Raw genomic sequence first — 17,407 nt, 5'->3', positions numbered from 1 at the left:
GAAAGAAGTGTTACATGTGTCCAGATCATTTAAGTAATTAGACCAATGAAGTAATTGAGAGCTCGGGTGGAACGAAAGCCAGAAGACACTGCCTGGCCCTTCAGTTTGACACCGCTGGTCTAGGTGGTAACTAATATTAAAACGGGTTCCTGAGTAGCTTTTCTGTGTGGTGAACAAGGTGAGTCATACAGTCAGGGGTCCACAAGTTAGCATCCTGGCAGTTGCTTAACTTTGGGATTTCTCAGGGAACCCCTGTGAGTTCGGGAAGCAAAATCACCAGGGACCGTTTCACACAACTAACCCTGCTGGCCAGGTGTCTGGTGAGCTCAAAGCGGTCACCTGCAGGGCTGGCCTGCTTTCTGGGAAAAAAAAGATGTTTCAAAATTAGTATTAGTGATTTGTCTTGTTAAATGGTATTCATGCACACGCACACGCACACGCAAGGGAGTGAGAATGTGTTTCATGTGGTTTGCAGGCTCTTGAAATAGGAGAGGTGAAACAAGCGTTTGTCATCAGTGAAACCATCCTCCCTCACTGTACACTAATTATCACCTGTTGATACTACTGAACTACCTACAATCCTGACCTGTTTTGTCATCAACAACCAAGTACTTCAAACGGACTATAAAACACACTACTATTTAGAAGTACAATGACATACATTTGAAGTCTTCCTCTCTAAGCCCTGAGGAAAAAAAAAATTGTATTCAGTGCTAATGGAAACGAACACGGTGTGTATTGTAGGTATCTGTTGTGTCTTCTCATGTCAAGTGGATCTTGCAAAGCTGTAGATATTGCAGTCATATTGCAACGATTTAGAAATGCTGATATAACCTTAAATTCAATGGCAAACATTTCAATGTCTTCCAAGTAGTGTGGTATAGTGAGCACCTTGCAATGCTATCCTGGGTATATGCTGTGCTCCTCGTGTTAACTGACTTAGTAAATATATCATATGTTCTACTATTCTGTATTGTATATGAAGTATAATTTGAACTTTCTGCCACTGTATGCTCCCATGCTTTCTTTTACAGTTGTGTGCAGTATACTGTAACAATTGCAATATGCAAAATAGTTTAGATGCAAATTTTCTCCCATCTTGATGCTGAAATTTGATGCTGTGTTGGCTACCAAATTCCTTCTGTATAAAGTTGACAGGGGTTTCCAGTATTTTAATATTTATTTGTATTTAGTAATAAGAAGACCATTGAGGATTCTTATTTAAAAAATAAATTGAATATAGTAACTTTAGATTTAGGTTTGATAAAGCTGTTCCACCCAACAACATTACAGTTTTTTTTTATAAAAAGCTAAAACTATCAAATAAATGAACTAAAAAGAGTTTAAAGCTATTTTTTGAGTACATTTTCAAGGTTTTTCCTCCTTCCAGTTAATTTTTATAAAAGTCAACATTAATGTTACAAAATGAGAAACAAACAACTCAAGCTTAAACCTTGAATGTTTTAACAGAGACATTCGGTTCTACTTTGAATATAAAATTGTAAAGTTTTTTGCTAATTAAAGTTAATTCGGCAGAAGGTTACAAACTGTGTTGTTCTCTGCTTTTAAAAACGCAGGACTTCTCAAATACTTGCGTTCAATTTCTAGTCTAGTATACCAAAAGCTTTCTTGTAAAGTGAGTCTCCCTACAGTTTATATGCAACGTGAAATTAATTCAAATTTATTTCTGAAGAGTTGTCCCCAGAGATGGTTATAAAGTGGAAAGAACCTTATTAAATTAGTTCCTCTTTTGTTTAGATTTGTAAATGTTACTCAGAGTGGTGCTATCACCACTTCTCTGTCTGTATTATTAGGCCTGTTATTGTCCTGCTCTCAGTTCTGTCTTTTTAGTTTTTTTTTTTGTTTTTATCTGGTGGGGTTTAACAAACCCTGTATAACAGTAAATGGCTTCTAGTCCGATCTGAACCACAGCCGTACAATTCTAGGGGTTTGTGGTCTAGCAGTATTAGCTCACAGCTGGGAAAGTCAGACCTATTTATTTCTTAGCGACTTCCAGTTTACAAAATATCACAATACAAAGGGCCTCATTTACGAAGCGTTTAATATACGCAAAACGTGATAATGGGTCGCAGTTCTGTCGCCGTCATATTTACTATTCCCGTTTCAGTGCGGGAAATCTAGGATTTAGCGGTTGCACAACGAAAGGGGCGGAATAGCGCCGCCGCCTCGTTTGCATTGAATTAATGGTGTTTACGTATGCAAAGCAGCATGCTAAACACAGATAATGAGCTGCCATACATTCATGAGCAGTAGTTTTTTTCCCGCAGTGTGGAGCAGTGGTTAGGGCTCTGGACTGTTGACCGGAAGGTGGTGGGTTTAATACCAGGACACTGCTGTTTTATTTAAAATAACATATTATTATTATAAATTGTTCTGACGAAAAACCCGTCTGAACCGACCTTTATTCATACCGTACCATAAATACCTGCCTTTTTTCATAAAACCGCCCGGAACACTCGGTTCCGAAGTTCCGTTTGGGATGAAAATGATGCACGTAATAAAACTAAGATAATATAATAACATAATACCACTGAAAAAAACTACCCAACCGACCTTTTAAATACCTTTATTGATCAAACAGAGTTGGAAGCAAATTTCAACTGTTTGACACAATGTTACAAGATTCACCACAGTTGTAATTAAACATAGTTACTAAAATTGTAACTAAACACAGTTACAATGTATGTATTTTCTGTAGGTTCTTTCTGGTTTTAACAAAGTTGGGAGGTTACGTTGTAACAAGGAATCATGATGAGTCTTTTAACATTGTGTCAAACAGTTGAATTGAGTTTAAATTCTAGTACCTATTTATACAGCGCTCTCTCTCTCTCTCTCTCTCTCTCTCTCTCTCTCTCTCTCTCTCTCTCTCTCTCTCTCTCTCTCTCTCTCTCTCTCTCTCTCTCTCAACAATTCCATGTTGTTTTTGTTTTATTTTTTGGTGAGGGATCTGTATTTCTTATTGGTTAGATCTTTCCAGTTTCACTCCTTCAATTTCAATCTGCTCATTTATTTATTCAAATAGTGTTGTTTTTTCAGTTTCAGAATTAAACAAATTAAGCAGTCATCTGAAACCAAGATTGTTGGTTCGTGTCAAAGTTTGTGCTTCATATTTCCAATGGAAACACCAACAATATTCTAGAAACAAAACAATCTGTAATACCACCCAAGTCCTTATTCTCATCAAATGCAATATTCTACTTCATGCGTCAAGGTACTGCACTTAATATAGCAAAGAATTAACAATAAAAAATATCATTTAACACATTATTAGTGAGCATTTAAGTTTAAATACAGATACCTCTGTGGTTTACTGCATGAGTTTAAGTCACCCTTTTAATACAATTTTAAAAGGACTGAGTTAAAAAACGACAACAAGCAGAGTTAATATCAGGAGTTCATCAATAACCAGGCAAAAAAAAACCTTAAAACACAAGTTGGTACGACAAATAGATCTGTTTTGCTGCGTAACTCAAAATATACAGGAGTACCATGTAGTGTGCAGTAATGCCATGTCTTATCTTTGCTGGCTAATCGGCAGACTCAAAGTACAGTTAAATCAGTCAACATCTTGCTGCTGAGTCATTTCTACACCACACAGGTATGCTGGCATGCTGGTAGTCTCTCCAGGCAGTGATAAGTGGTGTAGAGAGAGGGGGAAGGGATTAGATGAACCACACTCAGAGCCTCGGGGAAGGCTGCAATTATTTACACACACAAACACAGCAGGAAGTGATAGCGTTCTTTCTCTTTCCTCGTCTCGCTGGGACAGTCCAGCACTCGTCCAGGGAGAACGTTTCCTCGTGACACCAACAGCCTTTCACCCCTGTCCCCCAAGAGCAATGGAAACCTGCGCAAGGTAATGACAAATTGGCAAAAGAAAGTTTCTTTAGTAATTCTATTAATTGGTGTTTTTTTATTCTGATAGTTCAGCAACTTACAGAAAAGTACCAGAAAATAACAAAGTTTCAATGTCTTCTAGTGGAAAAATGTAATCTAGATGTATTGGTATATTGGATCAGTTTAGTGGTCTGTAGTTTTGAATGGAGTTCTCTTTCCTATACTACTAGAGCGCTCTGCAGTGTTGAGAGGAGTTCTCTTTCCTATACTACTAGAGCGCTCTGCAGTGCTGAGAGTGGAGTTCTCTTTCCTATACTACTAGAGCGCTCCGCAGTGTGGAGAGTGGAGTTCTCTTTCCTATACTACTAGAGCGCTCTGCAGTGTTGAGAGTGGAGTTCTTTCCTATACTACTAGAGCGCTGTGCAGTGTTGAGAGGGGAGTTCTCTTTCCTATACTGCTAGAGCGCTCTGCAGTGTGGAGAGGGGAGTTCTCTTTCCTATACTACTAGAGCGCTCTGCAGTGTTGAGAGGGGAGTTCTCTTTCCTATACTACTAGAGCGCTCTGCAGTGTTGAGAGTGGAGTTCTTTCCTATACTACTAGAGCGCTGTGCAGTGTTGAGAGGGGAGTTCTCTTTCCTATACTGCTAGAGCGCTCTGCAGTGTGGAGAGGGGAGTTCTCTTTCCTATACTGCTAGAGCGCTCTGCAGTGTTGAGAGGGGAGTTCTCTTTCCTATACTGCTAGAGCGCTCCGCAGTGTGGAGAGGGGAGTTCTCTTTCCTATACTGCTAGAGCGCTCTGCAGTGTGGAGAGGGGAGTTCTCTTTCCTATACTGCTAGAGCGCTCTGCAGTGTTGAGAGTGGAGTTCTCTTTCCTATACTACTAGAGCGCTCTGCAGTGTTGAGAGTGGCGTTCTCTTTCCTATACTACTAGAGCGCTCTGCAGTGTTGAGAGTGGAGTTCTCTTTCCTATACTACTAGAGCGCTCTGCAGTGTTGAGAGTGGCGTTCTCTTTCCTATACTACTAGAGCGCTCCGCAGTGTTGAGAGTGGAGTTCTCTTTCCTATACTACTAGAGCGCTCTGCAGTGTTGAGAGTGGAGTTCTCTTTCCTATACTACTAGAGCGCTCTGCAGTGTTGAGAGTGGAGTTCTCTTTCCTGTACTACAGCGCAGTTTTGAGTTATCTTTCCTAGATGTGTGTACAGTTCTGCAGTGTGGATTTAAGCTCTTCTGGCCACATGGGTGCTTTAAACTTCTGAATTTGTGATGATTGAAACAGAAAATGACACCTCGTAAAGAACAAGAGAAATACGAGTGAAACCAGTTGTAATTATGCTGTGTGTGTGTGTGTGTGTGTGTGTGTGTATATACAGTGCCTTGTGAAAGTATTCGGCCCCCTTGAACTTTGCGACCTTTTGCCACATTTCAGGCTTCAAACATAAAGATATGAAACTGTAATTTTTTGTGAAGAATCAACAACAAGTGGGACACAATCATGAAGTGGAACGAAATTTATTGGATATTTCAAACTTTTTTAACAAATAAAAAACTGAAAAATTGGGCGTGCAAAATTATTCAGCCCCCTTAAATTAATACTTTGTAGCGCCACCTTTTGCTGCGATTACAGCTGTAAGTCGCTTGGGGTATGTCTCTATCAGTTTTGCACATCGAGAGACTGAAATTTTTGCCCATTCCTCCTTGCAAAACAGCTCGAGCTCAGTGAGGTTGGATGGAGAGCATTTGTGAACAGCAGTTTTCAGTTCTTTCCACAGATTCTCGATTGGATTCAGGTCTGGACTTTGACTTGGCCATTCTAACACCTGGATATGTTTATTTGTGAACCATTCCATTGTAGATTTTGCTTTATGTTTTGGATCATTGTCTTGTTGGAAGACAAATCTCCGTCCCAGTCTCAGGTCTTTTGCAGACTCCATCAGGTTTTCTTCCAGAATGGTCCTGTATTTGGCTCCATCCATCTTCCCATCAATTTTAACCATCTTCCCTGTCCCTGCTGAAGAAAAGCAGGCCCAAACCATGATGCTGCCACCACCATGTTTGACAGTGGGGATGGTGTGTTTAGGGTGATGAGCTGTGTTGCTTTTACGCCAAACATAACGTTTTGCATTGTTGCCAAAAAGTTCGATTTTGGTTTCATCTGACCAGAGCACCTTCTTCCACATGTTTGGTGTGTCTCCCAGGTGGCTTGTGGCAAACTGTAAACGACACTTTTTATGGATATCTTTAAGAAATGGCTTTCTTCTTGCCACTCTTCCATAAAGGCCAGATTTGTGCAGTATACGACTGATTGTTGTCCTATGGACAGAGTCTCCCACCTCAGCTGTAGATCTCTGCAGTTCATCCAGAGTGATCATGGGCCTCTTGGCTGCATCTCTGATCAGTCTTCTCCTTGTATGAGCTGAAAGTTTAGAGGGACGGCCAGGTCTTGGTAGATTTGCAGTGGTCTGATACTCCTTCCATTTCAATATTATCGCTTGCACAGTGCTCCTTGGGATGTTTAAAGCTTGGGAAATCTTTTTGTATCCAAATCCGGCTTTAAACTTCTCCACAACAGTATCTCGGACCTGCTTGGTGTGTTCCTTGTTCTTCATGATGCTCTCTGCGCTTTAAACGGACCTCTGAGACTATCACAGTGCAGGTGCATTTATACGGAGACTTGATTACACACAGGTGGATTCTATTTATCATCATTAGTCATTTAGGTCAACATTGGATCATTCAGAGATCCTCACTGAACTTCTGGAGAGAGTTTGCTGCACTGAAAGTAAAGGGGCTGAATAATTTTGCACGCCCAATTTTTCAGTTTTTTATTTGTTAAAGTTTGAAATATCCAATAAATTTCATTCCACTTCATGATTGTGTCCCACTTGTTGTTGATTCTTCACAAAAAATCACAGTTTCATATCTTTATGTTTGAAGCCTGAAATGTGGCAAAAGGTCGCAAAGTTCAAGGGGGCCGAATACTTTCGCAAGGCACTGTATATACTAGTGTTGGAATGCTAGTGGTATGTATTGTTGAGATCATGGTTAATGGCGCTAGAGAGTGTCAAGGCAGTGGTTAAAAGATAATGGCATGTTAAGCAATGCTTTATTTTTAGTCCGTCCCACATGTTAAAACCTGTAGTTTTCACAGTGCAGACCTGGGGTCAAACATAATGATGCTGCAGTAATTACAATTACAGCTACACTAAAGTATCATAAACAAGTACACACATTTAACATGTTTACAGTTCAGTTATGCATTTGTCATTCAATCATTCTTATATTTTCAGCTACTTTTTTGGTGACCCCATTTGTCTGAAAAAAAAAAGTTTTATATAGTATGTTTGAACGTGTGATTTATTGCTGGGTTATTTAAAATAGAGTAAGCGTGTTAATGTGTGGAGCTGTTTGTTACTTTAGTGTAATTCATAATTGTAATTACTGCAGCATAATTCTAACTAATTGAACAAAATAGCATTGTAATTGCAATTTCAGCAAACAATGGTGTCATTGTAATTAGAATGATCATTTATATGATTTTCCTTCTTTCATTAACCTTCCTCACAAAAAAAACAGGACCTGATCATGCAAAATCAATACAAAAAAAAAAAGCAATTCTGAAACAGCCTGGGCTTAAGGAAGGCTAAGAGTAATCCCTGATTTAATAAACACTCTGCATTGCAGTGCATTTAAAAAAGATGACTTCCCTCTGTGGAAACCCCAGGGTCTTCCACTGAGAGAAGTAAGCAGTGAATTGAAGGTCAGTGAAACTAAGGCAGATGAAGCAGAACCATCTTCATCACAGTTGAAATGAAAGGCCGGTGACACTGCGATACAGTAATCGCCCTCTCTCAAACAATGCATCTCGGTGTGAACTCACTAAAGCAAAACGACCCTTGTGTTTTCAATGTCTCTCCCTTCCTTGACGTGACTTCTGTTTTTCGTGCAGGATTGAAATTTGTTCACTAATTGCCAAGAAAAATACTATTACAAAACCCAATACTATAACGTGTGATAGTAATGCATATTGGGTAACAGCTGTTTTTTAAAATGGTTTTCTGTTGTCTTTCTGAATCGCAATAACGTACAGTAAAGACACGTGGGCAGATGCCTGTGTTACACAATGCCTGTGGCTGGTAACAAGAACCGAAGAGAGCAACAAGTCGGAGCATCTAAAACACAGGCTTCAAAGCACAGTGTTTGAATACTTGCAGACCCACCCGATGATTGCAAACATCATGTAAGTTTGGATACTGTAGTGTAAAACTGCACCGGATTGTCAGACGCTGCCTCTCTGAGGAAGCTGTTTTTATCAGCTTCTGCATCTTGTTCATTTTGCTCAACTTCCTTAATTTTCAAAGACACCAACTATTTCACCAGTGCTGGTGTTGTGCAGTTGCTTCCTCGTTCTGTGAGGGGTAACGTGACTGTTTGAAACCTAGAGCTCTCCTGTGCAGCTACGAGCCTGAGAAATAAACTCGCCAGTGGAATGTATCCTCACTCCTTCGTTGATTTTTAAATCCGTGCTGAAATACATGAACCAGTTCACCGTGAGTATCTGTTTCTTCTTTTCTGTTCCGTTTTATATCTTAATAAAGAGCTTATCAGAGAAAGACAGAAGTCCTTGGCTGGTGGGAGCACCCTTTCTCTTAAGAGGTGAGGGAGGGAGCAGTTCAATCTCCATGCCTCAAGCTTGCCCTGGACTGGAGGGAGCACCCTTTCTTTTAGGGTGTAAGGGAGGGAGCAGTTCAGTCTCCATGCCTCAAGCCTGCCAGCACCCTTTCTCTTAGGGTGTGAGGGAGCAGTTCAGTCTCCATGCCTCAAGCCTGCTCTGGACTGGAGGGAGCACCCTTTCTCTTAGGGGTGAGGGAGAGAGCAGTTCAGAGTCTATGGTCATATAAACACAACTGTTGCCCTTTACCCCTCTGTAGTCTATAAAAATGAAAGTCTTTTCATTTTAATTAGTTTCAACTGGCAGGAACACTAGAAGCTGCCAACTTGTTAATGCGAGAGAGAGAGGTATGTGTGTGCTTGGTGTCGCAGTTTGCTGAATGTTATAAAGCTCTGAGTTTTAAACCGATTGCTGGTAACGCTTTCCTTTTGAGGATTTTCTTTGTGTGACCACAGTTGTGTACCTCTGTCATAGTGGAACATTGTGAAGTTATTCATACTGAAACCTTAAACAGTTTGAATGAGTAACAGTGCATCGGAGGATGAATTCAGTTACAGGGCAGCATATTTTCACGCAGACCGCTGTCAGCAAAAGACCTAAATATACACACTTGTAACGGATATGCAAATCATACAAGCTGACATTTTATGCTCCTGAAAAAATTGGTGTTCTTTTCAATAGATCTAATTGGTGTTGGGTCTAAATATATGGACTTTGTCATTCAGCATCTCTAACAGTGTGTGGGAGTCTCAAGTCAATTGTATTGTCTTTTGAAAGGAAGTCAAATGCCCTATATATATATATATATATATATATATATATATATATATATATATATATATATATATATATATATATATATATATATATAATATATAATATATATATAATATATATATATATATATATATATATATATATATATATATATATATATATATATGGTTTTAGATACTGTGATTACTGTGTATTAAATGAAATGCTCTCCTATATGCCTTATATCAAGTGTAATATAGTGTGGAGTAGTGGTTAGGGCTCTGGACTCTTGACCGTAGGGTCGTGGGTTCAATCCCAAGTTGGGGACACAGCTGCTGTACCCTTGAGCAAGGTACTTTACCTAGATTGCTCCAGTAAAAACCCAACTGTATAAATGGGTAATTGTATGTAAAAAAATAATGTGATATCTTGTAACAATTGTAAGTCGCCCTGGATAAGGGCGTCTGCTAAGAAATAATAATAATAATAATAATATAATGTGCCTATTCTTCCAGAATTCATCTGAAGCCAGTCCAGGGAGCTACATATACAGTGTGCATGATGGCGACTCAGCCTGGGAACTGATGCAGGTACGATTTCAATCCAAACCTCTCCGAAATTATCGATGGCATTGCAGTCAACATCCTGGTAACATTGGTACAACGGTATCACAGTGGGAACCTACTACTGTATTCACAATGTTATTACAGTGCTATGGATAACCAATACACACGGTCTGGCTATGTGTTGTGGTACCTTATCAGCAGCAGACTGACTGTGTGCTGCTATACCAAGAATACTGTCTGTACAGTCTTCCAAATCCATATGTAGGATTGAAGCCAACGATGCTATTGAAACTGCGAAAAATGCATATGAATTGGTGCCTGTGATGGGAGTTTCAGCGCTGAATGATTGATATTTTGATACACTTCAGCTCAGTACAGGGGTACAGTCGTAATGTTGTGAATATTAGTAAGAGGGATCAATTAAAATCTTGCTTGCAATGCACAGTTCCAAGCTGTGAAAGTTCTAAATGTACATATTCAGATGATCCTATTAAAAGCTATCGCCACCATTTGTTTTTTAAATAAAAATAGTTTTTTGGTAGTAATTCTTCTATATAGATCAACATGGCTTATCCAGAGATTTGAAAAGTCAATAAGAATAAAAAAGGTAATGAAGTCATTTATTAGTCAACTTTTAAGCCACGGCAAAAACAAACTCGATATACCATGCAGATCACATAGCACATGAATTGTAAGAGTTACGGTTTTCCCCTCATGTTTTTTTACTTCTTTCCTGTAACAGAATATCCAGCGCACTGCCTCCATTGACGGGCTCAATACAGCTCCTTTCAGTCCCAGCCAGGCCCAGATCAGAAACAGCAGCATTCTCCACAATGCAGACAGACTCAGCCACGCCAGATCCATGATCCTGACTGAGCTGAGCAACAAGGTACCCCGCTGCCACAGAAACTCGGTCGAGCCGAAAATTGTTCCGGCCTGTGCCTTGTTCAGCGTGCTGTCTTTTAGTACAGTCCTTCACTTCTCATTGTTTTACCTGACGTTACCACAGGACCATACGCCAAGCCCACATTTTATATGCAGTACGGTACTCTGCTTCGTTGACATGCTAAAATAGTCACATTTCAATAGGGTGCTGCAGTAAATGTTGCAATGAGCTAATGTGTTGTGGTTTAGATTCACTTTGCATGTGATTTCAGCCTCCATAGAGCCCCTCAAACATGTCTTTTCACTCAGTTCAGCTACTGCATCACAGTATAACTATTTACCTGCCCCCTTGCAACACCATCCAGAGTTGATGTAAGAAACTCCACATTTGTCCTATGTGTTTTCTCTTACTGATTGGGACACTGGGGGCTGCAGGGAGACAGTTAATGGTTACACTCTGGTGTAACAGCTGTACTTGGAGAGAGGGCATTCGTGGAAGCTTCATAAAAGCTACAGGAGAGTTGGCAGCTTTTAAAAAGTATCCTGGATATACAGTAATGATTGATACAGATCGATATACAGTACTGTGCAAAAGTTTTAGGCAGGTGTGAAAAAATGCTGTAAAGTAAGAATGCTTTCAAAAATAGACATGTTAATAGATTATATTTATCAATTAACTAAATGCAAAGTGAGTGAACAGAAGAAAAATCTAAATCAAATCCATATTTGGTGTGACCACCCTTTGCCTTCAAAACAGCATCAATTCTTCTAGGTACACTTGCACAAAGTCAGGGATTTTGTAGGCATATAGTCAGGTGTATGATTAAACAGTTATACCAAACAGGTGCTAATGATCATCAATTCAATATGTAGGTTGAAACACAATCATTAACTGAAACAGAAACAGCTGTGTAGGAGGAATAAAACTGGGTGAGGAACAACCAAACTCAGCTAACAAGGTGAGGTTGCTGAAGACAGTTTACTGTCAAAAGTCATACACCATGGCAAGACTGAGCACAGCAACAAGACACAAGGTAGTTATACTGCATCAGCAAGGTCTCTCCCAGGCAGAAATTTCAAGGCAGATAGGGGTTTCTAGATGTGCTGTTCAAGCTCTTTTGAAGAAGCACAAAGAAACGGGCAACGTTGAGGACCGTAGACACAGTGGTCGGCCAAGGAAACTTACTGCAGCAGATGAAAGACACATCATGCTTAGTTCCCTTCGCAATCGGAAGATGTCCAGCAGTGCCATCAGCTCAGAATTGGCAGAAAACAGTGGGACCCTGGTACATCCATCTACTGTCGGGAGAAGTCTGGTCAGAAGTGGCCTTCATGGAAGACTTGCGGCCAAAAAGCCATACCTCCAACGTGGAAACAAGGCCAAGCGACTCAACTATGCACGACAACACAGGAACTGGGGTGCAGAAAAATGGCAGCAGGTGCTCTGGACTGATGAGTCAAAATTTGAAATATTTGGCTGTAGCAGAAGGCAGTTTGTTTGCCGAAGGGCTGGAGAGTGGTACACGAATGAGTGTCTGCAGGCAACAGTGAAGCATGGTGGAGGTTCCTTGCAAGTTTGGGGCTGCATTTCTGCAAATGGAGTTGGGGATTTGGTCAGAATTAATGGTCTCCTCAATGCTGAGAAGTACAGGCAGATACTTATCCATCATGCAGTACCATCAGGGAGGCATCTGATTGGCCCCAAATTTATTCTGCAGCATGACGACGACCCCAAACATACAGCGAAAGTCATTAAGAACTATCTTCAGCGTAAAGAAGAACAAGGAATCCTGGAAGTGATGGTATGGCCCCCACAGAGCCCTGATCTCAACATCATTGAGTCTGTCTGGGATTACATGAAGAGAGAGAAGCAACTGAGGCTGCCTAAATCCACAGAAGAACTGTGGTTAGTTCTCCAAGATGTTTGGGCCAACCTACCTGCCGAGTTCCTTCAAAAACTGTGTGCAAGTGTACCTAGAAGAATTGATGCTGTTTTGAAGGCAAAGGGTGGTCACACCAAATATTGATTTGATGTAGATTTTTCTTCTGTTAACTCACTTTGCATTTTGTTAATTGATAAATATAAACTATTAACATGTCTATTTTTGAAAGCATTCTTACTTTACAGCATTTTTTCACACCTGCCTAAAACTTTTGCACAGTACTGTACAACGAGAACATCACATCTGATTAGAGGACTGATATTCTTGACCCGTCCCAACGCCTGTCTTATGCTTTTGTTTCCCCTGTTGAAGGTGATCCATCACCGGCGCAATATGTCCTATCACATCCCGAGCAGAGGCATGGAGTTGTCCTCTCCAAACGGCTCTGCTGACAGCTCTGAGAGCAGCACTCCAGTGAGTACCTCCAGTGTGTAGGATAGATCACCCGAGTCAGAGTGAAAATAAAGGAGTCTGGAGAAGGATTTTAAACACGCCATTACATTTTTTTTTTTTTTTTTTTTAAGGAACTTGAAAAATGTGGCTTGCTGAACAAAACCAAAATAGCAGAAGGAGGGAGGAAGTTGAGGTGAGTTAGTTTTTGTCTCTGCCTCAATTGGGCAAGCTTACCAACTGGTCTCAATAACTGATTAATCAATGGAATTGGTGCGCATCTCCAGTATTTCGAGTGCCTGTTGGTTGCTTCACTGCTGTCCTAAACCCCCCCCGTAATGCTGTTCGTTGGTGTTGCAGGAAGAACTGGAACCCCTCCTGGGTGGTGCTGGTGGGAAACAGCTTGATGTTCTTCAAGGATCCCAAATCACAGACCCTCCAGAGCTGGGTAAGCAGGCGGGCGGGGTTCCTAGCCAGCGCATTGCAGCATTGAGGAGGGCGAGCTGGTGCAGACAGCAGACTTGTGCACTTGTCTTTTCCAGCTTTGCACCTCAATGGCTTCTTGCTTGTTATGTGAAAAGCTCAGTTTGTGCATCCTGACTTTCAATATTTTTGACAATCGTCTTTGCTCACAATGTATCATGCTGTTTTTCTGCAATGCAACTGTATTTGGTCCCCAGTGGACGTTAGTGTAATCCACATCACAGAGGTCAGGATTGACCTGGTCAGGAAGGAGGTGCACTGTGAAAATCTATACCCGGCTTTCATTTGGTTTCAAGGGAATTGAATTAAAGGCAGAGCTTGGTACTGGGCAGGTGTCACCCGGCTTCCAAAGATTTAGTTTTGAGATGCCTTCCTTGCATAAAACAAAAATGAAATAATTGAGAAGCAAGTCGTTTATAAGGGGACTTAAATTGTACCATTACACCTTTAACATTTCACCTAAACTCAGTTCATTTGTGCCCCGTTGTGCGTTGAAGCCGCCTCGCCCCTCCGCAGTGCAGTGCAGCCCTGTCTCGGTGCTGTCACTGCTGTGTTGGTAACGCTGGCCTCTGTCTGTGTTTGTAGAAGCCGGGGAACAGTAAGCCGGAGAGCAGCGTGGATCTGAGAGGAGCCCAGCTGCGCTGGGCCAACGACATGTCCAGCAAGAAGAACGTCTTTCGAGTGAGTCTGAGACCACAGGAACGCTGCACAGTGGAAAGACACTGCAGAAGATCTGGGCAGGACAGCGGTTTTTGAAATCTGCAAGATCTAGACAAAGTCAGCATCATTGTAAAGCATGATTTCAAGGGCAAAATGTATTGACACAAGTCAGTGCTAAAGAGGTTGAATAACCCTGTTCGTCCACTTCACACGCAATGACCAAAATGATACTTTTGCAGCTACACTCCATGTCAATGACAAAGCATTTGAAATCTGTAAACCACAGCACATTAAATACATGAATACCAGAGTTTGTATTTAGATTTTAATGTGCAGTACCAGCTTTTTAATTTAGTATAATATGCTCTGATTTTAAGAATAGCATCTGTTCATTGGCTATCTCTAATCCATGTTAAGAGTGTGTTTCTCTTGCAGTCTTTCTGTGACTCTCTTTGCATACACTCTCAACATATTTACTTTTAAATCGGAGCTCTTCAAACACTTCGTCACTAAACTGCTGTGTGTCTCTGCACAGCTCCGGACAGTGACGGGCAATGAGTTTCTGCTGCAGTCTGACACAGACTCTGTGACCAGGGAGTGGTTCAACACCATCCACGATGTCATCGAGAAGCTGGTGAGTGCGATATTAGGATTGAGACATTTCAAATAAGTAATGTATGCAAGAGGGCCTTATACTGTAACATAACTGATTTGGAAGAAAAGAACTCTTTCAGCACAATGCAGGTATGCAAAAAGGCAGCTCTGCTCTAAGTAATGAGTAGTTCCATTCGGGACATTCTAATGATCTGAACCTACAGCTATGGCCAAAAGTTTTGCATCACCTAGAATTTGAGGATTGAAACATTTTAATTTTAGATATTTTCATTTAGTTTAATTTTAATTTAGATATTTAACAAAATGAACTACAAAATGATACAGCAAAAGTCTACTGGAAGCCGTATAGTAGTCCAGTATTTCTTGCTGGATTTCGAAATGTGTTTAACATTATTCAGCAGGTTTTATTCGACTTTATGAAACAAAACGAGTTCATTTAATAGGGTGATGCAAAACATTTGCCCGCAGCTGTATGAGCTGGGAGAAATCCTCCTAGATATGCACACTGAAGATGAAATAGCCTTGTACAGGGATGTCAATAGTTTAGAGCAGTGTAAGGTTATTTCATGTTTATTGTTTCATATACACATAACAGGCAGAACATTTTAAATGAACTCCTAAACAAGTACAAACTTTTACTTTGAGAGACATGACCTTTGCCTACAACCTGAGGAGACGACACTTGAAGCTAGTGTGTGTCTGTCTATCTATCTAGCTATCTATCATACAATGTTATTAGTATTTTAGCTGATCCTTTTAAATGTAGCCTTGTATATTTACAGGTTTTCTAGTGTTTGAATGTGGCTTGCGTGTTTCAGGACCGGGATAACCCTCTGGACAATGTCCTGCTCTACTCTCTGCGCCGCTCAGGAAGCATGGAGATGCTGGATGGGAGTGGAGACGAGGAGGAGGAGGAGGAAGAGGGGCGATCGGGAAGGAAGTCCTCCTGTAGGTTCCGCTCTGATGTCACAATTCGTCCGGAATCCTTGTTGTCGTTGTTGTTTTTCAGCTGTGAACAAACGCCTGTAAAGCTGCACTTTCTTTCTTTCTCCTCAGTGCCACGCTCGACCTCCAACGTGGAGAACTCTGAGAAGAAGAGAGTGAAGAGTCGCTTGAGAAAGCTGATTCAGAAGAGGCCTCCCCTGCAGACGCTGCAAGAGAAGGGGCTTATTAAAGGTGCGAGACAGAAAGATAGATGTACTTCAAATTCTAATAGCTGGTAATCTCGTAAACAAAAAGAAAGCCCCATTGTACAGCCTGCTGGTACACTGTGGTATTGACAGTGTGTCATACAGTACTGTAGAACCAATTTGTCTGTGAAGTGATATACTGTGAACCAACTGTATGATGATGATGGCTGACTCCCAGGACAGTTGGCCACACTGCTGCGTGTGTTTTTCTCTGTTATTTATTATGGATGTGTTTGGTAAGCCAGTCTCTCCTCTCCCCAGATCAAGTGTTCGGCTGTCGCCTGGATGCTCTGTGCGAGCGGGAAAAGACCACGGTGCCCAAGTTTGTGCGTCTGTGCGTCGAGGCTGTGGAGAGGAGAGGTACGACCCTGAGGGATTCCCCTGGGTACCCTGCTGGAACATGGATTAGCCTGTTAATCTCACATACTCTTATAGGAAAGAGGCACACGCTGTGGTAAACGCATTGGATTTTGAGAGGTGTTTTTCATAGCTGTTGGTGTATAAAAAAAATTGCTGGATACCTTCTGTTTCCGTCACGAAGGAACACAGTTGGCGTGCAAGTTGCTTCTGCGTTTATTTTTTTTATCACGGTTCACCATAGCAACCCCCCCGACGACTCGGGGAAACGGAGGCTGAAACACGCATCCTCTGAAACGTGTTCCTGCCAAGCCGTCATTTTTCACACTGCGGATCCACAGCGAAGCCACCAGACCCATAGTGCCGGAGGACAACACAGATCCGAATGGCTGCACTGCAGACCCGCAGGCGCCCTATCAGCCACAGCGTCTTTACTGGATGCGCCACTCGGGAGCCCCCTATTCAACGTATTTCTTTGCGTTTCCTTTGACTTTTTTCAGCATCACACATTAAGGAGCATTAAAATATCTGCAAGGAGCAATCAATACATTTTCTTCACTAATTAAAAAAATCTGCGTCGCACAGTGTGTCTTTCGTCTAGGAAAATGTGAGACTTGCAAAGTAAGATTTAGTGGAATTATTTTGTTAGATGTGCTTATGGAGAACAATCCTCTGGCTCTAAGCCCCTGGTTTAGTCCTGGCACACTCGCTGGTAATCTCCACCTGCTGTTGCTGAGATTTCACCCCTTGCGTTCCAGGCCTCGAGACAGATGGCATCTATCGAGTGAGTGGAAATCTGTCCGTCATTCAGAGACTGAGGTTCATCGTCGATCACGGTGAGTAAACGGTGTGTCTTGAAGGAGATTGTAGAAATCTTACCCTCATGTCAGCACTAGCAATACCACCTCCTCTTTTTTTTTTTTTTCTTCTGTTGAAGATCTTTTTGTTCTCTGCTCCTATTTTTATACTTTTGAATTTGGAGTGTGCAGGTACAACGCTATTGATAAAGTTGCTTCCTGGTACATAACCATGTGTTG

The 17,407-nt window shown here is 41.3% G+C and overlaps 1 protein-coding gene across 5 annotated transcripts in view; it reads left to right on the top strand.

Annotated features, from left to right (window-relative positions):
- LOC117967050 (rho GTPase-activating protein 15-like) overlaps window positions 1-17,407 on the top strand; it is a 51,152-nt gene that overhangs the window by 23,257 nt on the left and 10,488 nt on the right. For all 5 annotated transcript variants that reach the window (XM_059013218.1, XM_059013216.1, XM_059013217.1 and 2 more), the window contains 11 exons: window positions 9,797-9,871; window positions 10,590-10,736; window positions 12,988-13,089; window positions 13,200-13,261; window positions 13,426-13,513; window positions 14,134-14,229; window positions 14,744-14,842; window positions 15,642-15,771; window positions 15,880-15,999; window positions 16,275-16,373; window positions 17,129-17,206. In XM_059013218.1, the coding sequence (XP_058869201.1) occupies window positions 9,797-9,871; window positions 10,590-10,736; window positions 12,988-13,089; window positions 13,200-13,261; window positions 13,426-13,513; window positions 14,134-14,229; window positions 14,744-14,842; window positions 15,642-15,771; window positions 15,880-15,999; window positions 16,275-16,373; window positions 17,129-17,206 (1,096 nt within the window). The remainder of the gene's footprint in view (window positions 1-9,796; window positions 9,872-10,589; window positions 10,737-12,987; window positions 13,090-13,199; window positions 13,262-13,425; window positions 13,514-14,133; window positions 14,230-14,743; window positions 14,843-15,641; window positions 15,772-15,879; window positions 16,000-16,274; window positions 16,374-17,128; window positions 17,207-17,407) is intronic.

Source organism: Acipenser ruthenus, chromosome 45 (genome assembly GCF_902713425.1).
Source record: "Acipenser ruthenus chromosome 45, fAciRut3.2 maternal haplotype, whole genome shotgun sequence".
Taxonomy (NCBI): Eukaryota; Metazoa; Chordata; class Actinopteri; order Acipenseriformes; family Acipenseridae; genus Acipenser; species Acipenser ruthenus.
Note: the sequence above shows the minus strand (reverse complement) of the source record. Positions and strands in the feature narration are given on the sequence as shown.